Source organism: Periplaneta americana, chromosome 6, assembly GCF_040183065.1.
Source record: "Periplaneta americana isolate PAMFEO1 chromosome 6, P.americana_PAMFEO1_priV1, whole genome shotgun sequence".
Lineage (NCBI taxonomy): Eukaryota > Metazoa > Arthropoda > Insecta > Blattodea > Blattidae > Periplaneta > Periplaneta americana.
The window spans coordinates 181,984,561-182,010,372 of NC_091122.1; the positions used below are offsets into that span (position 1 = coordinate 181,984,561).

At 35.1% G+C, this 25,812-nt stretch overlaps 1 protein-coding gene across 2 annotated transcripts in view; it reads right to left on the reverse strand.

Moving 5' to 3' along the window:
- Positions 1-276: 276 nt before the first annotated feature.
- Positions 277-25,812, reverse strand: part of LOC138702104 (uncharacterized) — a 414,590-nt gene continuing 389,054 nt past the window's right edge. For both annotated transcript variants that reach the window (XM_069829676.1, XM_069829678.1), the window contains exons 2-3: positions 7,514-7,649; positions 277-5,531 (exon numbers count right to left, since the gene is read on the reverse strand). In XM_069829676.1, coding sequence (XP_069685777.1) covers positions 4,647-5,531; positions 7,514-7,649 — 1,021 coding nt within the window. In that variant the 3' untranslated portion in view covers positions 277-4,646. The remainder of the gene's footprint in view (positions 5,532-7,513; positions 7,650-25,812) is intronic.

Below are 25,812 nucleotides of genomic sequence, written 5' to 3' on the forward strand. Positions count from 1 at the left end.
TCAATACGGAACATCAACAAAGATGGATGCGCTGATGGTGTACGACGCCTTCCAAACATTTGGAAAAAGGTGATAAATAAGGGGGGCGACTATATAGAAGGTACGTAAATGTTGTACCCCTGTGAATAAAGCCATGTCAGAAATATCGAACTGTTGCCATTACTTTTTATCCAACCTTTGTACCTTGTTCCCTCCGGGATCTCCAGGGACAGAATGAATGCATTTGAATGAAATCTGATATAATATTTGGAAGTGTGGTGACAAAAAAAATACGTATTTAGTTTATAGAATGTATTCTTTATTATCCACAACCAACCGTCTTGAAGTTTCGAGATCCGACAGTCTTGATTGTGCAAAAACAGAAAGTATTAGAAGATAAGATTATTTTCACCTTTCAGATTTGCACCTACAAATTCTATTCGTTCACTGACAATAGGAAAATTGAACTGATTATGTATCTATATAGCAGTTCCTGTTGCCATATGCATGGCCCCCTTACTGATAATAAAGGAACCAAGGGCAGTCTTACAAGTAAACATGTATATGAAATTACTGAAGAATACAATATCATAAAGTGTTTGATTCTGGGAAGATAAAGATTAATTTTACATCTATTAGATTTACACAATGTTTCTAAGGAACACGTTGATCAGTAATGACATATATATAACTGTATGTCGTCTATATACAAGTTTAATAACCTAATTGATCCATACAGATGGCTGCGGAAACTGTGTTTCGAGTTAACCACTGAATTACATACAATGAGTTGAGCAATGCCTTTCTCTTCAGTTGCTGACGATGTATCGCCGTTGTACAGTGTGGTAATGACTAAGGAGCGGATTTCTATGTAATTAAATACTATTTTTGCGTGTGATAAAACACAATTAACAAAGTTACAAATTCCGAACATGAAGTTTCAATATCTTATTATTATTTTAATGTACCGAAGTACATATGATATTTCCATGCAGATATTCTGCGTCATCATACGATGAAAGAGTAATGGAACGGAGAAAAATTCTCTCCGGCGCCGGGATTTGAACCCGGGTTTTCAGTTCTACGTGCTGATGCTTTATCCACTAAGCCACACCGGATACCACCCCGGCGTCAGACAGAAGAGGGAACCCAAGAGTTGGAGCTTAATCTGAGACGATTCTGTCCGACGCTGGGGTGGTATCCGGTGTGGCTTAGTGGATAAAGCATCAGCACGTAGAGCTGAAAACCCGGGTTCAAATCCCGGCGCCGGAGAGAATTTTTCTCCGTTCCATTACTCTTTCATTGTATGAAGTTTCAAGCTTAAAACCCGAATTTTATTTCACATAAAAACACATATTTTCACAAAAAAATTATGTAAATACATATTTTCAGGAAATCTATTATAAACACATAAATCTTGGAGTTCTTTTACTTAAATAATTTTTTACAAGAACTTTTAAATATTTTAAAATTAAATCAATTATGTCGCTCAGAAGTACGTTATCTTTTTAAGAATTCTTGGTTGCTTCGTGTTTCTAAGCGCTGTGTGGTGTATCCGTGATCCATTTTTGTAATAGTATCGCCTCAAGTTCTGAGAACTGCTAAGTAGCATATCAGTGTTATTATTAGAGGATAAATTAACATGGACAAGATGGAGAGATCTTGCAACACATAATTGGGAATGTTTATTGTTGCTGATGATTTCATTCCACGCTTTGTTTGTGAAACAGAACAGATAAGAACTCGGGTATGAACATTATTTAATTTAAACAAATCTCTCGCCTCTCGGTCATGTCTATCAAGTAAGGCAATACGTCTTGTTGGGATTCCCTGTTATAGGGCTTCATCAATCTATAACCTTCAAGATATACTGAAAGATGATTATTTAAAAAATGATTTGGCTTTCCTATTAGCAAATCTAAGCTTTTTGTGTGACACCATAAAAAACTCGAGACATCCAAAACCCTGTTGTCTGAAATACGGAGGTGCGTGTCGTGAAAATTAAACTAGACTCGCTACCAGGTTCAGAAGGGACAAGTACTAAGGGACAAATTCCAGAATGTGTTTGGGAAAAACAGTGGATATAAAAAAATGTGTAAAGTTGCTCAAGTATTGGAGGATGTGCCTGTAGGTGAAATTGACTGTGTATGTGTTTGTGACATTCCTGTCTTTAAATATGCACGTCTGACGTCCTGTGATGTGGAAAGATCGTTTTGACAGTATAAGTCGTTGTTCAGAGATAATCGGCATGCATTTGTGATGGAGAATTTGGAGATTATCTTTGTTGTTCACTGCAATTCTCGATCAACTACTAGCACTCAAGTGTGGTTGGTGAGTACCTAGTAACATTTTTTTTTTCCAAGCTCAGTAAGGTATTTTTGTCATATTTAAAAAAATATTTGTTTATTTTTAGCAAATATTTCTGTACTTTTAGCACATAAAAAATAAATATATTTCAATTTTTTAGCACATAAAAATCCGCTCCATTGATGACACAATGCTGATCAAAAACGTGTCCAATTCATGTTGTACCATCAGTATGTGTATCATTTAGTTTCATAATCATAACATTACAGGAATCACAATTTTAAGCTATTTATAATTTATATAACAATATAACTGCATGTTTCATTAAACTTTGCAGCACAAATTTTTGTATATATTATTTTGTTTTCTCTTAAATATACATTTGATAATTTTATCTACAGTCTAAAACTCAAATACATAAAAATTAAACCTAAAATTATGCTAGAATGTACAGTACATTATTTTAGTGGAATAAGTACAGTAACTCCAACATATCGCACAGCCAAAAGTGTCTTCATTTTCAAATAAAATCAATTTTTTAAAAGAAAATCATAATGCAGTCATTGCATTTAAAAGCTGTACTGTATGTCTTTCCAATGTTCCCTTGATTATTTACCTGATTGTCACTGTAGAGGGCTTTACTTTGGTGTACTTTCAATACAGACAATCACTCATCTTTCACACAAGTCATATTTCTTTCAAAACAAGCAGGCATTCTTTACGGTAACTTGTCTTCAGGTTGACACATTTATTTCCACCTATTCGGCAGTGTCATCCATATAAAAAAAATCAAAAGCAATGAGCAAGCAATTTTTTAACAGATGAGATGAATAAGAACTTCGATGAATATGGAGAGGATACATTTTAAATAAATTGGTTCAAAATGTCTTTGTATTACATGCCACACAAATAGTATAATTTGTTATTTCGTTATCAAATGTTTACTTCGGAATATGTATGGTAAGACTTTCTTGTGTTAAATTTTAACGTATCTTGTTAACAAGTTTCGACCTATTTATGGGTCATCTTCAGAACTGGTGGCCTTCTATGCCCAAGGTTGCGGGTTCGATCCCGGGCCAGGTCGATGGCATTTAAGTGTGCTTAAATGCGACAGGCTCATGTCAGTAGATTTACTGGCATGTAAAAGAACTCCTGCGGGACAAAATTCCGGCACATCCGGCGACGCTGATATAACCTCTGCAGTTGCGAGCGTCGTTAAATAAAACATAACTTTAACTCTTCAGAACTGGTCATTGTTGTTCTTGGCGCCTCTTGTTGTTTCATGTGGGGGTGCGTTCGTAGTGTAGAGTCAAAGAATGTGTGTGTTTTGATTGAGTTGTGTGTTGAGAATATCGTTGGGGTGTGTTTTCGTGTGTCTGTATATTTCATATTGTTCTAGTGTGTTTAGTTTCTGGCTTTTTGGTTGGATGTGCAGTATTTCCATGTCTGTGTTGATGTCTCTGTAGGTGTGGTTAGCATTTGTGATGTGTTCTGCATATGTGGAGGTGTTTTGTAATTTTGTTATGGCTGTGATGTGTTCTTTGTAACGTGTTTGAAATGATCTGCCTGTCTGTCCTATGTAGAAGTTGTTGCAGGTGTTACATTTGAGTTTGTATACGCCTGTGTGGTTGTATTTGTTTGTTTGTGTTGTTTGTGTATTGAGATGTTTTTGTAGAGTGTTATTTGTTCTGTATGCGACGTTGTAATTTAATTTCTTGAATGAGGTTGCAATTTTATGTGTGTTTTTGTTTTCGTATGTTAGTGTGATGTATTTTTTGTGTCCTTGTGTTTGTAAGACAAAACATAACCACAAAAAACAGAAGAATACAACACAAACACACAGCCATAACAAAATTACAAAACACTTCCACATATGCAGGACACATCACAAATGCTAACCACACCTACAGAGACATCAACACAGACATGGAAATACTGCACATCCAACCAAAAAGCCAGGAACTCAACACACTAGAACAATATGAAATATACAGACACACGAAAACACACCCCAACGATATTCTCAAAACACATACACTCTTTGACTCTACACTACGAACGCACCCACACAGGAAACAAGAGGCGCCAAGATCAACAACGGCCAGTTCTGAAGATGACCCATAAATAGGTCGAAACATGTTAACGAGGTACGTTGAAATTTAACACAAGAAAGTTCTTATCATACATATTCCAAGTGATACAGTGTTAAAAGTTGTGTAATCAAGATGTATAATATCAAATGTTTAATTCCGCAAGAAAGTTCACAAAGAGTATCGGCAAATAGAAAGATGAACCGGAAATTACAGCCACACAATTTACATTAAAATCTGTCGACTCAACCGATATGCAACACTGCAGCATCATGCGTATGACTGGTCCAGGGACAACGCTAGTTTGTTTCCCTTGTCCACCCAGTTCCTCAAGCGACCTCGCAACTCCTCCAACGATTTAGACTTGGCTTTGTTGATGCGTTTGTACTTGACGTCTTTCGGTTTGGTGACAGATCTATGGTTGCTCATAACTCTATTGTATGTCGTAACCTGGTTCTGTTGGGGCTCCTCCCCTTGACGTTCTTGGTGACTCTGCCTCTGGGGCGCCTCATTGAGTCTCTCAAAGCTGCCGTACAACCCTTGAAGTCTTCCACCGTTCCCCCAACCGCCTCTATAACGGGGCGTGGGGTCTTCTGCACAGCTCTCCGGAGTCGAGTCACAGTTCGGTTCAGTCTTGGTCCCCGTGGAGGTGATCTGAGGCGTGACGTCACACTCCCCATCCTCCTCGACACTGTAAACTGTCTCTAAGATCTCCGGTCGTCTGAGGAAGCCGTTGGAGCGGCGCAGAGACGAGTACTTGCTGCTGGGCTCCACCGCGTCGGACACGCTGCGCACCACTGTGACGGCGTCGACCGCTGACCGGAAGCGCGGCATCAGCTCCTGGTCACTGCTGACGTTGTCCTCCATGACGACCGCGCTGTCGCTGTCGTTCAGGGAGTCCAGGTTGGTCTCGCCTGTCGGGGAGTCGAACTGAGGGAGATCGAGATTCGATGTGTCCAGTCCTGCATCTGAGAGCCGCTGCTGCAGCAACTGGATGGCACGCTGCTGTCGCAGGATAACAGTTTCTCTCTGTGCTAGCAGAGCACTGATATCCTTCTGTTTTCGACAGAGTCTGGACTCGAACAGAATTAACTGCGCTGACAGTGTCTTCAGCTGTTCTGCTCTCTCTCGGTTCAGTCTTGCCACCAGTTCCTCCTGCAAGAAGAAAACATACTGTATATCTCTATAAAACTGATTGGTTTTTTTTATGCTTTAATAAATACAGGGGGTTTCAAAAGTAACGCATAATTGCAATTACAATTGAATGAGTGAATTTGGGACTAAAAGCTCAGACACACCAAACTTTGTACAGGTTCTTGCAATAAGAGTGTCCTAATTTTAACATATAACAGCTGCCATGTTTATGAAGCTATAGCAGTCATATTTTTCCCGTGGTTACAGTTGTTGTTGACAAATAATCATGGAATGTTACACCATTGCACAAGCATAGAAATCATTAAAATTTATTATTAAAAAAGTCATCCATTCGCCAAGCATTCCATGCATTACGTGAAGAGTGTAAGATATTGGACTACGATAGGGATTATTTTTGCCCTCAATTGGAAGGTATGGATCTCAGAAACGTCTGGTTTCAGCAGGATGGCACCATGTGTCATACTGCTCACGAAACAGTCGACCTTTTGAGAGAAGTTCAGAGGCTTCATGGTGATGTTAACTGGCACCCGAAATCATGTGATTTAATGCCGCTGGATTACTTCTTATGGGGTTATATTAAATACCGGGTTTATGCCAACAAGCGAGATACAGTCAATGACCTAAAGAACAATATTACGTGCGTTCTTCGTGAAATTGAGCCTAGTTTATGTTTGTCTGTTATTGAAAATTGGAAGACCCTTATATGCACAACCCAATAAATCCGCAGCGGCCATTTAACTGATGTTCTCTTCCATACGTAATGGCATTAAGTGTGCTTCAAAATAATTGTAATTAAATAAATAAACCTCTTTCGTTTATACAATTTATTTCATTTCAAAAGTGTGACACTCTTATTGGAAGACCCTTAGGAAGGAGTATTTTTATGGAAACAAAACTTTTTGCGACTATTGTGTATTTTTAAATGGTACTCTGCAGTTTTTTAGTATCACCTGAAAGAGCATATCGATGCCTAAGAATTAATACCTCGTAATCTATAGAATTGGTGATTTAGTTTAACTACACTACTATTATGTTCACAAAATTGGACGGTTAACTACTAATATTTTATATTCGAGTAGAAAAACTTGCAAAGCAGCAAAATATTAAAAAAAAAAGTCTATTTTGAGAAACATTAATTTTTAAAACAGTTTTTTATTCACTGCAAATTTACAGATACGAAGTGTCACTTCTTAGCCATCGATATTTTGTATGTTACAGTTCATTTGTTTTGTAAACAAGCACTATGGTTATGGTTGCTATGATAACAATTGAATTGTTGATACTTGTCCTATGAAAGCAATTCTATTGATGAAATCAATATAAAACAAGATGTTCTGTGACTGCTGCCATGATCTAGTGGCTAGCATGCTGGCTTTCAGATTTGGAAGTCCCAGATTCGATTCCCTGGCTTGGCTGTCAGGGAATTTTCATTGAAGAAGAAAAGTTCCTTGGGTGTCTAGAGTTTGTAAATTTGTATGAATGTGACTGTGAGTGTGCAGGGTTATTAATTAACCAATCTTAATAAAATATATAGTATATCACGACTATCATTGGGCAGAAACCTGAACGTAAGTTGAAATACAAATGTAAGTTTTCGTTCTGAAAAGGAATTTTTACAATGTTACATTTATTCTGATCAAATTTCTGCACATTTAAAGGACAAAACTAAAATTCTTTCAAACATTTATTATCATAACACACTCCTCTCCTAAATTGACTGAGCATATTGGGAATTAAATCAATGGCTTTCCCAAAACACGTTATGAAATGTTTCATATAAAACAATTTTTATCTCGAAAAGGATGGAATAACGAGGAAAATTGTATTAAACTTTTATGTCTGAAATATCACAAAAAATAACTCCCTGAAATTAATGGCATTACATATGGTCCACCCTGTATATTATTAATGACATTCGTTCTTGGAGGATGTATTGGTTTACTAGGTTGCTATAGAGTGTAGATAGTTAAAATCTTGAATACCTGAGCCTTGACTCTCCGTCGCCATGCCAGCAGCTGATGGGATTGAGCTCTGTATCTTTCACGGAGATTTTTAATGATTTTCCTTGCCTCCTCCAAATTTTCAACTTGATCCTCCATCTTTTCACCATCACAGGAGCTGAAATGGAAAAAGTAACAGAGTTATATAAACTTTCAAAGCCATTAATTCTGTGAACTTACACTGCTCTTAAGAGACATTGTTACTATTTTGTTCAGAGCACTGCCAACAATTAAATTAGGATCCAGTAGTGCAACTTTTATTAATGTAAATTTCTCTTCTCTATAGCAAAGACTGCACGCTGATCTGAATAAAGTTCTTAACATGGACTTACAGTGTTGCCAGATATAATTCTTATAAAATGCCGCCCTGGCCTTAAATTATTAGAGAAACTAATAATTTTTTTTAATATTGATCAACTTACTTACTTACTTACTGGCTTAAGGAACCCAGAGGTTCATTGCCGCCCTCACATAAGCCCGCCATTGGTCCCTATCCTGAGCAAGATTAATCCAGTCTCTATCATCATATCCCACCTCCCTCAAATCCATTTTAATATTGTCTTCCCATCTACGTCTCGGCCTCCCCAAAGGTCTTTTCCCCTCTGGCCTCCCAGCTAACACTCTATATGCATTTCTGGATTCGCCCATACGTGCTACATGCCCTGCCCATCTCAAACGTCTGGATTTAATGTTCCTAATTATGTCAGGTGAGAATACAATGCGTGCAGTTCTGTGTTGTGTAACTTTCTCCATTCTCCTGTAACTTCATCCCTTTTAGCACCAAATATTTACCTAAGAACCTTATTCTCAAAAACCCCCATCGCTGTTCCTCTCTTTATTGTTAGGTTTCGTAACAAGCTGTTTTTTACGGTGATGGGTTGTTAGCCCTTCGCCCAACCCCCAAGCTGGAGGACCACCCCTTATCGGCTGTCCATGACTGCTTATTCAATATATTCGCAGCTACCCTCCATATCTGGAGGCAGTCTCCTCTATCCGCAACCTGAGGACGCGCCATGCCGTGGTGATAGGGACCCACAATACATGGAAATGTTGATTAACAATAGGAAAAATTAATTTTAATACAATTTCTTTATTTATCTGGTATTGGTTGAAAATCTTCACAACAGTAAAGGTGATATGAGTCAAAGCGAATATTGGTGGTTGTTTATAACGAGATCATCATCATCATCATAATCATCACTACTACTACTACTACTACTACTACTACTACTACTACTACTACTACTGTTATTCTTGAAAAGTATAGGCCTAAGCAATTGAATGGGTATGGAGAAGAATTGAGAAGAATTCAAGAGGAAAGGTTACCCATAAAAGTGTTGGAATGGGTCCATCTCGGAGAAAAAAATGGAGACAAACCTCGAAATTTGTGGATGCAAGAGGTCAACATAAGAATGAGAGAAAAGGGACTGGATGTATAGGGACGAGTGGAGAAGGAAGATAACTTCAGACTCAGGAAAATGTACGTTGTAATTTCTGCAAATATATATTATCTAATAAAAATTATTAATTATTATTATTTATTCATTCACAGTATCCTGCCCAAGGGCAGGTCTTTCACTGCAAATCCAGCATTCTCCAGTCTTTCCTATTTTCTGCCTTCCTCTTTGTCTCCGCATATGATCCATATATCTTAATGTCGTCTATCATCTCATATCTTCTGTCCCAAACTCTTCTTCCGTTCACCATTCCTTCCAGTGCATCCTTCAGAAATCAGTTTCTTCTCAGCCAGTGACCCAACCAATTCCTTTTTCTCTTCCTGATCAGTTTCAGCATTATTCTTCCTTCACCCACCCTTTCCAACACAGCTTCATTTCTTATTCTGTCTGTCCGTTTCACACGCTTCATTCTTCTCCATATCCACATTTCAAATGCTTCTAGTCGCTTCTTTTCACTTCGTCGTACTGTCCATGTTTCTGCTCCATACAAGTCACACTCCACACAGAGCACTTCACTAGTCTCCTCCTTAGTTCTTTCTCCAGAGGTCCGCAGAAGATGCTTCTTTTTTTATTAAAAGCTTCCTTTGCCATTGCTATCCTCCTTTTGACTTCCTGGCAGCAGCTCATGTTACTGCTTAGAGTACATCCCAAGTATTTGAAGCTGTCCACTTACTCTACTGCCTCATTTAGAATTCGCAAGTTTACCTTCTTCTTTATTATTATTATTATTATTATTATTATTATTATTAGTGATGGTGATGGTAGTAGAATTCTATGGACATTTCAGAAGAATTATGGATGGGAAATACGGTAACTTAAAATAATAGAAAAATGTGTACCAGCAGAAAATCAAGATGTAGAAAATAAATAAATAAAAAGAAGTATTATAGTAGGAAATTTGGTCAGCTATAAGGGAGAAGGCTAGAAAAATTATCTGGAAAGATGGAGAGAAACTGAGAAAACATATTAAGAAGTCTAAAAAATGTTTACTGATTTTAATATTGAGTCAGACCAAAATTCAATGACAATTTGTCTGCTTTGTTTTAGTTTGTAAGCTCATATAAGATTGTATTACTTTGTGATAATTGGTAACAGAAAGGATACCTATATCGAACATGCGTTAAATCGGCAAAAGGTTTGTAAAAGTACGGACAGAATGGCAGATAGGTACTGTTATTACCGCACAAGTTTTACGTTGTACAAGCCTGGTTTTATCGTAATTTGATCAGTAACAATTAAAAAAAAACTGAAAGAAAACATTTTATTACAATGCTAGTCCATTAATTTTGATAAATAGGAATTGGGACGTTTTGAAAATGCTGAATTGATTAACCTTTATTTGATCGGCATAAACACCGGCGATTTTGATGACAAAGTTCTTCATCCCAGCAACAGGTGGCAGGATAGACGGTAGAACTTTCATGTTGACAATAAAAAACCAACGATTGTATCTCTTGATCGACGGTAATGGTTGTCAATTTGTGGCTGTCATTGCAAACAGTTTATGTTCAGCTAACCTCCAACTTCCATATCTTACGGTAACCTTTGCTTTGATCAACCATGCAACTAGTTTCGGGTATCGAAGCCCGAACTCTTTGGAGTTACGTTTGTGTGACAAGAAAATGGTGACCGGTGCAAAATTATAGTGAATTACACGATTTAATACTAAAGAATTTAAGCTAATACCGTATCATATGGAAGTAAGTAATTTATGACATGAATGTTCAATATTACATTAGACTTAATCGTAATGGTTTTAATGTTTGATGTACATGTTAACAGCTTTTGTTGTTGAAAGATAACCCTTCTAACGTAACATTTTGAGGTAATGGCGAACTACATGAAGTTTCCATTGGGGTCATCATTAATTCATTACGAAAACCATCAAACAATAAGAAAGTATACATTGGTTTACAATGCCAGTAATGATACGAACTATATTCGTGTAAACTGTTGTAGTTTTATGAAAGGTTATTAAATTTAGAGCCAACAATCATTGACAAAGGTTAGCTAGGCTTTTGAAGGACCCAATACATGCATAAGACTTCCCGGAGACTTACCCCGAGGTAAATCTATGGGGATTTAAGGCTGGTTAGTTCTGGTGAAGTGACAATTAAACCTGATAAAGTCAACTTAACTTGGTCTTCCAATATTTATCATTTCAAAACTTTTATAATAGATTAGTAATTTCGAAATACAATCGGTATTTCTTTAACGTGTTCTTCTAATTTCTTTATTATGTTATGTAGGCCACCATTTTCCCACAATAGAGGTCCAGGGAACATACTTTCCCATTAAAGTATAAAAAGGTTTGACAATATGCGAAATCATAAGAAAACGTTGGAAATGTAATTAATAATTTTTTTTTTCACATTTTGCTCGTAGTTCCACTTTTGCTCATAGATGTCCCCACTGGAAACATCTAATTACTACGTCATCAGAGTGTTGTTTCTAATACGAATACCGGTGAAACTAGCGCACAGTTAGTTCTAGTGATTTCAGAAGTGAAAATCCGCCGTTACATTACATTATTACAGATCAGCAGTGACATTACAAAACAAAAAATCACTAGCCTTTGTCCAGCGTATATGCAAGACATAACAAAAGTCTAACCTAACCTGCCACAGATTCGTATATGCAAGGCATACCGCAACCATTCCATAATTACGGGGGGGGGGGGTATATTCCTACTTCTTTTTTAGCTTCAAATGTCTATATTACTTTAAATAATGCAAGCCAATCTTTCATGTTTGAATACTTCAAATGAAGCATATTACCCCACATAATGCATGTTGTTTAAACTTTTTAAATTTTATTAATGTATTTGAAATAGTATTTATAGAATTTGTTACGGGTGGGACAAAAATTGGAAAAGCACTTTTGTGATAAATGTCCAATCAAACATTTTTTGTTCTTCTGTTATTATCGGAATTATAATATCGATATTAATGAAGAAATAGAGGTTTAAAAATAATTGAATCGGTTATTGTTGAAAGGAACTAAGTCCACTTTTTAAAGTTTTGAGATAATCGAAAAAAAAACTGTTATATTTTGTCAATTAACTGTTTACGTATAATTTATTTAGGATTATTTCAATCTATATTTATGTATGGTATTATACCTTGGGGTGGAACTTATAAATCCAACCTTTGTCCGTTAATTTTACTACAGGAAAAAGTATTAAAAATTTGTTTAAAAAAACAGAAAGATTACCAGACTGAATTGTTGTTTAAACATTTCAGAGTTTTCAACATTAAACAAATTTATTATTTTATTTTATTAAAATATTTTCATAGAAATTTTAATGACTTTGAAAGGTATATACATAAATATAGAACTAAAAATATGAATTCTCTGCGTTTGTGTGAACCTAAATGTAAAACCAATGCAGTTTTTTATCATAGCATGGGTCAAGGTCCCAGATTATTAAACAAATTTTATTCTAAGATTATTTTAACCACTAATCCTCTCCAAATTAATAGAAGAGAAATAAAAAAAATTGTATTGTATTTATAGTTTGGGTTTAAAGATATTTAACACTTTTTAATCTATAATTTATTCACTCTCAATTTTATTTTTGTCTGTATTGGAATCCCCTCCTGAGCACGAGTCTTACTCATTCAGGAGTGGGCTAGTTTATATTATATTATATTAACTTGTATTCATTTGAAATTTACTAGCACTAAAATAAATAAATAAAACGATCACTAAAAGAAACAAATGAATAATTGGAAAGATTATGTTAAGAATGCGACAGAATCTACTGCCAGAAATGGTCCAACAATAGACAGAAACGACAAGAATGCTTTGGAAGAATTTAAGGGAAGAGGATGGTATTTTTTGGTGAAAAATGAGTAAAGTAAAAAAAAAAAATTCTTTAAAATACTCTGTGATATGTGTGGAATGCATAGCATAACATTTTGTGAGTATTTGTGCCCTTATCGGATGTTGAGACGTCATTTTTAAACTTCCTGCGTTATGGATTTTTAAATCATTCGCCCACTTTTATTGTTGTTTCCGGTAAATTAAATTTTCAAATTTTTTTTTTCTATTTAAAATATCCTTTGATATGTGTGGAATACATTGCATAACATTTTGTGCGTATTTTTGCCCTTATCGGATGTTGAGACGTCATTTTTAAACTTCCTGCGCTATGGATTTTTTAATCACACGCCCGCTTTTATCGGGTTCCAGTAACTTCATTTTTTTGCTACATTGCCAGACAAAAATGGATATAATTTATGAACTATTGAAGATACATGCATGAAATTTAGAACACACATTCTTTAGACTATTAGGAAACGTTTCTCTGTAACAGAATTTTGTTAATTGATTTCGTTTTAAAAATACGTCCGTTTGTTTGCAAGAATACAAACGTAGGAATTAATATCAAAATTCTGTTATAGATAGTTTTCAGAACATGCTTATGCAAATGCATTGCAAAAAAGATAGATAGATAGATAGATAGATAGATAGATAGATAGATAGATAGATAGATAGATAGATAGATAGATAGATAGATAGATAGATAGATAGATAGAGATAGATAGATAGATAGATAGATAGATAGATAGATAGATAGATAGATAGATAGATAGATAGATAGATAGATAGATAGATAGATAGATAGATAGATAGATAGATAGATAGATAGATAGATAGATATAGATATAGATATAGATATAGAGATAGATAGATAGATAGATAGATAGATAGATAGATAGATAGATAGATAGATAGATAGATAGATAGATAGATAGATAGATAGATAGATAGATAGATAGATAGATATAGATATAGATAGATATAGATAGAGATAGATAGATAGATAGATAGATAGATAGATAGATAGATAGATAGATAGATAGATAGATAGATAGATAGATAGATAGATAGATAGATAGATAGATAGATAGATAGATAGATAGAGATAGATAGAGATAGATAGAGATAGATAGATAGATAGATAGATAGATAGATAGATAGATAGATAGATAGATAGATAGATAGATAGATAGATAGATAGATAGATAGATAGATAGATAGATAGATAGATATAGATATAGATATAGAGATAGATAGACAGACAGACAGACAGACAGACAGACAGACAGACAGACAGACAGATAGATAGATAGATAGATAGATAGATAGATAGTTTATTTTGCAAAAACATGTGGGACATGCATGGCATCGTCATATACAATTTAAAATACATGATATCATACAATGGATACAAATTAAGATACATGAATATTAAAAAACTCATCGACATCATACAATGGATTTGCCAATAATATAGTCCTAATTCGTGTCCTAAACACTCGGAATGGAAGATTCCTTATATCAACAGGTAGACTATTAAATAATTTAAAAGCAAAGAATAGAAAACTGTTTTGAGTAATACTGTATTTACATTTGTCAATATATAAATTTGTATTATTTCTTGTAGAATATTTATGAACAGAAGTACATGCTATGTAATTATTAATGTTATTCCGAATGTAACGAAGACAGGCCAATACATACATAGACGGCAATGTCAAGATTTGCGACCTTATAAAAAGAGGTTTACAATGAGTCGTATTTGATACTCCATAAATTAATCTTAAAGGTTTCTTTTGTAATATGAAAAGAGCTTGAGCAGAAGTATGGTGACCCCAAAGAATAATACCATAATTTAAATGACTTTGTATATGGCTATGAAATATTGTAAACAATACATTGTTAGGTAAATTATTCCTTAACATATATAGGCCTTTACTTAATTTCTTAGCAATATAGTCAACATGAGTTTTCCATCCCGTTCTAGGCTCAAGAAAGATGCCCAGAAACCTAACAGCAGTATTACTAACAGTAGTAAGACGTTTAATACCAAAGTTTAATTTAACAGTTTTGTTAGAATTAATCATAAGGTTATTCGCACTACACCACTCAACAACCCTACTTGATGCATCAGCAAGTTCCATAGATAATATGTCACTATTTTTATGAATAGTATTAACGGCTGTTTGAATCTATCTTTAAAAACGGTTTAGATATATCGGTTTTAGTACAATCCTGCATTGGGTATATATATATTTTTTTTTTCAAATTTGGGCCCCCAAATAATGTTTTTTTTTCAAAATATTTTTATTTGGTTGAGTTTCCACGGCTATAAGCTCTCTACATACAAAAAATTAATATTTTACACCAAATAGGAAAAACGTTTTAAAAAATACCATCCTCTCCCCTTAATAATTGATCTGATTTTTGCTGCTGATAATAATGAATATGACGAAGATAAAACACTATCTACCGCTTGAACAAGAGCGGAGTTTTATGTGTCTGATGCCTCAGTTTAAAATCGCTTTTCTCTGCAGTCGCTGGGAGAGGCATTTTAGCATAATTCTGTATATCGTGGAAGGAAATCGTCCCACAAAGACAGACACGCTGTGCATGTGTGTACAGGCGCCTAATGCAGATTCAGTTTTGTCTGCCTGCCATGAACTACTAACCTAGTGCTAACCCACAAGTCAGATGCGTGTGGACTGCGCATTCCTGTGTGGTCAGACCGGGTCCATCGGTCTCAGTTCACTACACGGTCACACCACACCGAGTACACGGGCTGGACACGGCGAAATGATGGAATGTACGACCGCACCGGGTTACGCTCACGTAGGAACCGAAAAGAAATGACTAGCTTATTGACTCTGCCTTAAGTTGTTTTCAACATGTGGTGGATAGGATGGGTGTCTGCTCAGGTCACGGGTAGTGGATCCAGAGCGATTTTTCTTGTTGGCGGTGTTTAAGGACGATCAAAACGGTTCTGTTAACATTAGCCTACAGTCCACTGCTGTTTAAAGTATGCATAGAGATGGTAGATTTTCGCAATCACGGTGAAATGTGCCCAAATGCTGTCAGAATAAGTAAATTTATGTGTAAAAGCATAATGAATATAGACTAGGCTCTCGATAATCCGGCTCTCAGTAATCTGATCTCTCAGTTATCCGATCTCCTCCTAGTGTACTTCCTATCACTTCTACTGTAGTACTTTTCTGGGAAATTTGCACCGGTATCATGTGTTATACTATACAGGGTGGTCCACTTAACTCTTTTACCTCCAATAGCGTATGAAATATCTCAGATATACAAAATCGACAGTTACAAGTTAAATTACAACGAAGGGGATATCTGATACACGTAATGTATTTTTTGTACGTGAAATAATTTTCGAGATATTAGAGTCAACTTTCTTGTAGTTCTACATTATTTATTATAGTGTACTTACTTACTGGCTTTTAAGGAACCCGCAGGTTCATTGCCGCCCTCACATAAGCCCACCATTGGCTCCCTATCCTGAGCAAGATTAATCCAGTCTCTACCATCGTATCCCACCTCCCTCAAATCAATTTTAATATTATCCTCCCATCTACGTCTCACCTCCCCAAAGGTCTTTTTCCCTCCGGCCTCCCAACTAACACTCTATACGCATTTCTGGATTCGCCCATACGTGCTACATGCCCTGCCCATCTCAAACGTCTGGATTTAATGTTCCTAATTATGTTAGATGAAGAATACAATGCGTATAGTTCTGTGTTGTGTAACTTCCTCCATTCTCCTGTAACTTCATCCCTCTTAGCTCCAAATATTTTCCTAAGAACCTTATTTTCAAACACCCTTAATCTCTGTTTCTCAAAGTCAGAGTCCAAGTTTCACAACCATAAAGAACAACCGGTAATATAACTGTTTTATAAATTCTAACTTTAAGATTTTTTGACAGCAGACTGGATGATAAAAGCTTCTCAACCGAATAATAACAGGCATTTCCTATAAGTTACTTATTCTGTGTTTAATTTCCTGCCGAGTATCATTTGCATTTGTTACTGTTGCTCCCAGGCATTTGAATTTTTCCACCTCTTCAAAGGATAAATTTCCAATTTTTATATTTCCATTTCTCACAATACATAATCATACACTTTGTCTTTTCGGGATTTACTTCCAAACCTTTCTCTTTGCTTGCTTCAAGTAAAATTCCCGTGTTTTCCCTAATAATTTGTGGATTTTCTCCTAACATATTCACGTCATCCGCATAGACAAGCAGCTGATGTAACCCGTTCAATTCCAAACCCTCTCTGTTATCCTGGACTTTCCTAATGGCATACTCTAGAGCAAAGTTAAAAAGTAAAGGTGATAGTGCATCTCCTTGCTTTAGCCCGCAGTGAATTGGAAACGCATCTGACAGAAACTGGCCTATGCGGACTCTGCTGTACTTTTCACTGAGACACATTTTAATTAACCGAAATAGTTTCTTTGGAATACCAAATTCAATAAGAATATTATATAAAACTTCTCTCTTAACCGAGTCATATGCCTTATTGAAATCTATGAATAACTGATGCACTGTACCCTTATACTCCCATTTTTTCTCTATTATCTGTCGAATACAAAATATCTGATCAATAGTTGATCTATTACGTCTATATATAGTATAAATAATTTAAATTGTAAATATTAGTGTAATTGTTAAAGTGGTCCATGTTTCTTTCTGCCCCATTTGACGAAACAAGAGTCGCGTGAGCCGTCAGTCAAGTACTTCGCTTGCTAGATGAAGGTGCGTCGTCTACTTAAAAACTTCCTGGGACGAAGTACGGTCCCTAATGATCAATAATAATCACCCTAAAAATATCATTGTCTCTGTCGGTTTTTAACCTACGAACCTTATTTCAGTGGAGAGTTCCGGTAACCACTACGTTACAGTTCCCAAACAGCAAATATTGCCTTCTTGTCAGTATTGCCAACTGTTACCAGATATCACACGATCCTACGTACTAAATGACTTATTTATTTACCGTACTGTGTTGGAAGGTTATTCTAAATAATTCAATAATTTGTAACATATTTTCATAGGCAAACTATACAGGAAAGGTATCAACATGTCAAGTATTTTGTCTGGCAATACGAAATTCATTGGTTTGACTAAACAGTTGACACACGAGACCTAACTTAAAAATGTATTTTGTTTGACCACATGAAATCATTAGTACTATAGTCGCGATGCTGTTATTTCTGGCGTGACTAGGAAGTCTTAGGAAGTGAAGGCTCTATAAAGTCCAGGTAGGTAGTATCGTTCGCCATTTTTGTTCTTTCGTTGCCGAGCTACCACACGCGGAATCTATTTTCCACACCGTTAAACATTATCATGTCGTAGCTCCTATGATAATAAATCAAACGCACTGTAATTCAGCAAATAATTGAGCGGCAAATAACTTCCTCGTGTGCTTTCTGCGAACGCCAACGAAAGAGCCAAAATGGCGGGTGATTATATTAAGTATTTATCCAGCCTTAGGAAATGCTTAACATCTTCATCAGCGAATCACAAGACGCACACGTTTAAATGTAGCCGACCTGCAACGTGATTGGCTGCCAGAAATTAGAGCGACGGGACTATAACTCCGAAAATTTACCTGACTATAGTCTTGAATTATAACCACAACTCAACGCATAAAATAGCTATTTTGTATTAATATTAATACTGATATTAATTAATTATTAGTATGTTCAAATTTCATTAGCTTCCAGTAACCGGGTCAGAAATCTAGTACAATTTTAATTTCATGGAACTCCAGTACCGACAATTAATATTGTCGATATTTGTCTCTGCTGCCAACATACCAGCTACAAAATCACTACCATTTGTAGTATTTGTCAGTATCTAAATTTGAAACGAAGTTGGCAAAAGAAAATTCAACCTGCAAACTAGAAAATCACCACAATCCACTAGCATATGTAGTAATGGGGGGGGGGAATGGTTAGGTTTCACCCTTAGGGTATGAAGTAAGGTGGCCCGGACTCTACACTATAACGAGGTGGTAAAATAACCCGCAAGTGTGCGATATAAAACTTAGAGGCCTGGAGGCTGGCTGAACACGTGCGTGGCTTAGCATAGAAAAACACCTGATCGGCACCGAACACAGCTTATCTGAACATAATAGCCGTTAGTTCATTTAGCACTACATTGTGGGCGATCTCTGGGGAAGAGAATAGAGTGGCATATATGGCCACATCAAGGAAACGCGTCTGAATGCATTCCAGTATGCTACACTTCCCACTCAAGAACAGCGACTACTCAACTTGGATGTGCACAATGCAAGGGTTTCTGTATAAGGCCTCTTGTTTCAGTGTTACCATCGCCTCCAAAAGTTAGACTACTATTTTATTAAAGTGGGGGGGGGGGGAAATACAGTGTGTTCCAGTAACATGTATACAAATTTTATTAGGTACTAAACAGGGTGAATCGTAAGTAATATCATTAATTTCAAGGGGTTGTTCTTTTAGATACCAGCGCATTCGGGAAGTAATGGCAACATGCCGTTTCACACTACATTTATTTATATTACTTTTTGCATTACATACTTCAAATATACTCCACTACCATGTTAACAATACGTTGCCAAATTCTTGGAAGATAGCGGACTCCATCTGCAGCAGCATTTCTGTATATCTTTCTCACTGATCAATCTAGAGCTCTTCGTGGAGTAACGGTCAGCGCGTCTGGCCGCGAAACCAGGTGGCCCGGGTTCGAATACCGGTCGGGGCAAGTTACCTGGTTGAGGTTTTTTCTGGGGTTTTCCCTCAACCCAATACGAGCAAATGCTGGGTAACTTTCGGTGATGGACCCCGGACTCATTTCACCGGCATTATCACCTTCATCTCATTCAGACGCTAAATAACCTGAGATGTTAATACAGCGTCGTAAAATAACCCAATAAAATAAATAAAATAAAGCTCTTCGGATGTCAACTCTTGATTGAAAGCGAATGCCTCTCTTCCACCCAAATTGCAATAGTTCAGTATGGTAGGACTTCTCTCCCACAGGCTTCTTGTAATGCCCTAAATCATTGAGTTGCATGTTTTTCTATTGCAACTTGTATTTTTATGAAGTACTAACTGAAAGCACCCGGCGTTGCCCGGGTTTTCCTTTCTGATTCTATTTTTAATTAAATTGGTTATTAAATTTTCGGAAATCTCGGAAACCCAACTATACACAACCAAAACGAATTGTCTTTACTAAGCTTTCCTCGCCCATAAAGATGAATCTTTAATTAACTTCACTTACATGAATTAATGAACTCCTTAGCCAAATGCCTGCCAGGGTTAACTCAATTTAAAACAGTTGTAAATCAGGCACCGAAAAGAAAACATTTCATTATGTGCCTGATATTAAACTGTAGTTTTAAAATTATTTGTTTTTATTGTTTTTATTCATTTATTTATTTGTTTTTATTAATTAATTAATTAATTTATTTATTCTGATGTAGTTAAGGCCATTACGCCTTCTCTTCCACACCGCCAGAAATACAAATAAAGTAACAGAAAAATCAAACTATATAAGAAAGTAAAACCCAACGAAAATATAATTCCTTCTCCTCTTTCTGATCAGTTTCAGCATCGAATCAATATATACATAATATATAATTTAATTTATAATGGAAGATTTTTTTACCTCTTGACCGTTGTACACCCACTTATATCATACCTAGTTTTTTTTTAATATGACTTGAAACTATATCTCATAAATTCAGAACATATTACATTAATTCTAATTTTATACACAGAATACAGATACAATATAAACTCGCAATAAGTCATTTTTTTAACGTAAAGGCTAATATTCTGAGAAACGTATAGGCCTACCGGTATTTTAGAAATTAAGAGATTTTTTTTTCCACAACGCTTAACATACTACATTTTAAGCAACACATTTTCGGACGTGAACAACAATATTTTGAGAATTAATACAATGTTATTTTCAGTGGGATTATGTACATTCATATACTACATTAGCAACATGACAAAAGTATCATTGAATTGCTTATTGATATGTGTAAAATCTTTTTCTTTCGCTTCTTTGTATAAAATATAGTTGAGGGTGTGAAAAACACGCAGTTTTTAAGTTAATGTCTGCAACTTTGAGGGACTGTCCTTGAGCTTCATTTTAATATGGCCATTACAAATGCTTGTAGCATTGAAATTGCAGTTGAATGAGTATCCTAGCAATACGTGGAATAAAAACATCTCCTTTTATTTTTGCAGTTAATATTGCCAATTCTATTACGTTTCGTATGAATTTTTCACACCAATTCTTATTCGTGCATAATTTTGGTGGGTCAATATTTCGCAATAGTACTATTGGTTATTCAATATTAAGTAAATTATGTGGTAGCAATCCTTGTAGTTTCAAATAATTCTAGAATTCAGTTGTATAAAACAGTTTGCTCACTATCTACAAAACTGCATCGAGGAATTCATAATACGGTCCTGGACTGCGTAAAGATACTTATTGCATGAATTATCTAGTTTTAGCCTTCATGATCTGTAACAACAATGTAATTTAAATTCGTGTTAAAATTTCCATGGCCTCGTGAAAGTCGATGTTGAATACAACAGGCAATAATAAAAAACAATTGACTGTAGAAGATTTTGCATTTTAATATTACACGAATATCTGATTTATTTTAATTTTTTATAATTTTAATTAATTCAACGTCCATTTGCACAATTGTAATGTAGCGTATGTTCTTCTCCTGGTTATGAAGGTTAAATGTGCAAACTTTGGCACATATCGGTCAAAGCGTGTAGATTTGTATAGAGAACATACACACATACATACATGCCCACATTCAATTTTATATATTAAGATATTTGTTCATATCTACTGAAAATTTTTAAGACGGTATTACTTAATACAAATCAGAAGAAGAAAATATGCTTACTTAAAGACTTTTAATATTCCACATTTATGCAACAATCACTCCTTTATTTCGTACTAAATGATTTCGAAGCTCACCGCAAGGAGCGCTGATTTACAGTATTGTTGCCATTACTTATTGAATGCCCTAGTATTTCAAACAAAAAAAGTTGAATATAATTTTGCTCGTTTTTGCTTCCTTTTAGAGAAAAAAAAATAGGCCTATATGAAACATTTCATAGTGGCCTATTTTGGTAAAGCTATTGAATTATTCCCAATATTCTCAATCAATGTAAGAGAGCAGTGGTATAATGATAATAAATTACAGAAAGAATTTTAGTTTTGTCCTTTAAATGTACAGAAATTTGATCCGAACAAATGTTACTTTTTGTTCTGCAAAGGAATTTTAAAACGTGATGCAGCTTGCGTATGCCAGGAATAGGTGAGCCAACGTGAAATGTAAACATAACACAATTGCGTTTAAAAATAGATCGGGAAATTTGATTTATTGTATGTAAGTTTACCGACCACCACCACCACCACCACCACCACACTGACTGCCAACCTTTAAAAATTAGTTGTTCTTACGGAATTTCACGTTTCAGTACAACATATGATCTGTGTTAAAACTTATTCCTGGTATGCTGCAATTTGACTAGTTCGTCGTTGTTCCTGCATTAACTCCTATGTGACATATTTATCGATTTTCAGATTTTTGTTTTATTAAATAACTTAAATAGTGATACAGCAAATAATAAAATCTCCTATATGTAATTATCAGATACTGGAAATTTAGGCATTATGAATCATTAAAATAGGCAGGCAAAAAGCCATTATAAATAGCTAAAATACGCAATAAAAGGCAATTACAAAACCTTGCACTAGACCTACAACCTTGCACTTTCCACAAAGGGATTTCGGCAGCAAGAAAAGCTTTACATAAGTCGAATGTAAATTGAGATTTTCGACTCGATGTTGCAATTACTGTTGGAAGCAAATAAATCTTCTTCCCAGTAGCCTTGGAAAGTGCATTTTTGTGTTTGGTTGTACTGATATGTTGCGATATGAAATATTTAGCTAGCTACAACAACGTCGTAATGAAAACTGAAAGAAAAATAACGTTAGACCCGCACTCATTGTTGCCTTGTCAAATAAACACAAGCGATAATTAAAACGCTTACTGTTACACATTTTTGCACGGCAGCAGTCATTGTTGCAAAGAGAATATGAACTGACTGAAAGACAATAATATACATTCGGTGAAGTCGCTTTCAGTGTAGCGGTTACAGAAATAAATTAAAATATACCTGTAGGTAATTTTTAATAATAAATTAATAAATGATAGATAAATAATCAAATAAAGGCAAAAAAAAAGCATTTATTTTGTAAACTAGGCATTCATATTAAAAAAGGCAGAAAAGGGCAACATAAAACTGTGACGTTTCTATCACAAAGGTATAATTCGTACAGATTTACTTTCAAAATGAAGATAGATTTAACACATTTAAAAAGGCATTCTGCCAAAGTTCCGGTCTCTGGTAATTATATTTCCTTCTTTTGAAAATGTAAGAATTCACAGTCTCATATGTGTGGCTGCTATATCTATACTAATAATAAATCTGTACCCAAAATTTTTCTGGTAATTTTCGATTTTCCAAAAATAATTGGTGTTAACATGTATAATTAACCATCCTGAAACCGAAAATCGCTTTTTTGAAATTGTTGTTTGTATGTCTGTCTGTCTGTCTGGATGTTTTTTTCACGCGATAATGGCTGAACCGATTTATATGAACATTGAAATATAAATTAAGTTCGTTGTAACTTAGATTTTAGGCTATATGGCATTCAAAATACTTTATTTAAAAGGTGGGTTATAAGGAGACCTGAATTAAATAAATCGAAATATCTCCCTTATTATTGATTATCATGAAAGATGTTACATAACAAAAGTTTCTTTAAAAATAATTTGCGATAAGTTTTATTCTATACAAAATTTTGATAGGACTGATATTTAATGAGATAAATGAGTTTTAAAATTACAATAACGCCATCTAAGGCACTCTACTGAAATAAAAACAAATGACTTCGTCTATAAGGGGCCTTGGACAACAACAATCGAAAGCTATTAAACATAGCCTAAGAGAATGTTTTTGTGTTTGTATGAAGTAATATCGGAAGCTAATTAATTGTTTATTATTTCACCATTGGAAAGTGTAGTTTCTCTAGATGGACATAATGCTATAATGTTATTACATAACTTCTGAAACATATAGCAAATAAAATAAAGTATAGACATTAAATCTAAATGATGTCAATGTTCATTAAACTATGGTTGCATGTAATAAAAATTAAGAAACATGTTAAAGGAATTGTCATTGCACCAAATGAGTGTCTCTGGACCGAAATGATCGCATTTTAATTATTTAAACACAATTTAAATTAAGTAACATATTAAACGATTTATCCTTCTATCAAACACGAATGTTCCCTGGATCAAATGTCCTATTTTAATTATGTAATTACTTTATATTTATTTCTAACGGGTGCAGCGGAGCGCACGGGTACGGCTAGTGATGAATAAATGTGTTTTTTCTTCCTACTGTAAGAGTTTATATTTCACACATGGGAGTTAATGCAGGATCAACGACGATTTGTTTTGCGGATACTAAGCCTCCTGCGGTACTTTGTACTCACGGTACCATTCCAGCTTCCGGATGTTTAGCTTTTACGTCAGGTGAAGTCTAAGTGCGGTTAGCTCAGATCAGTGCGGCCTTGTGCACACGAATTGCAACAGGTAGCCCCGCCCAAACAGGTGAAAGTGATGCAATTAAGCCGATAGAGATGAAACAAAAGCTACACCCTTCGAGAACGGCTCGTGTTCAGCGTTCCACCCTTTGTAATGATATTTGTCCCACTTAGCGTAAGAAGTACTGGAAACGAACTGCAGTAGAACGGCAATTATCCGAATACCAGATATCCAGATCGGTTTTCAGAAAATATCAAGAGTTTCTTTTAATGTTCCATTGTATGCAGAGTAGTTTGGTAGTAGCTATACAGGGTGTTTCAGAAATACTTCGACAAGTCTTAGTGGCATGTTCCTCACACTAAAACAAGAAAATAGTTCATATAAACATATGTCCGAAAATCTTTAGTTTTTTAGTTATTAATGAAAGAACATAATGAAACATCTGTTAGATATTGTCAGCTTGGTAGCAAGTGTTGCAACTTTAATCAATTCAGAAACTCATAAGCAAAGCTCGGAACTTGGGGACTTGTGTCTTTGAACGTGGCTAAGCGACCGGACTTCAATGTCAACAAACCCCCGCTTCCAGCACAGAGGTACTGTCAGGTCTGCTATAAAAGTGGTTCCTGGCCGGAACAACATAATGATAATATTATGGTAGCTTGAAACAAGTAATTTTATAGCATATATATGAATAAACATGCAAAATATATCAAATTTACAGTTCTGCTCTGTATATTTTATTACAGTGTATGACTACCTGCATTCGAATATTTTTCGAACCCATACCTTCTTCGTCTGTTAGTTAAGCATGATTTGAAACGAAAGAAACTTATTTCCACGTCACATGAAGTGACGGGAGCAAAATTAATTTTTTTATTTTATTTATTTTAACTAGCTACCTACTGAATACAAATTACATTTATAAAACAAAAATGTTTCTAGCCACTACCGTATGAGCCAGGCTCGTGTACGGTGTGGTCTTAGTCAATAATATAACATAAAATTTACAAGGACAGTTTATTAAATACAGCAAGTAACTTAATTCAAACCAATAAATACAACACAAGAGCAAGAATAAAGAAGAAAGAGAAAAAGAGAGAAAAATATACATTTAATATAAATTGACAATCAGACAGAAGCCAGTGATATTCAATAAAACCAAGACTATAGTAGACAGAAATAAAAGGTAAAAAAAAAAAAAAATGAATTTGTTAATATTATATTATATCGTGGATAATTTTACAAATTTATTTTTTAAAAGCTTCAATTTAAAAAAATTTCAAATTTGGGAAATGGTTTGTAATTGTATTATAAAGTCTTAGGCCGAAATAAAGTATTGAATGTTTTC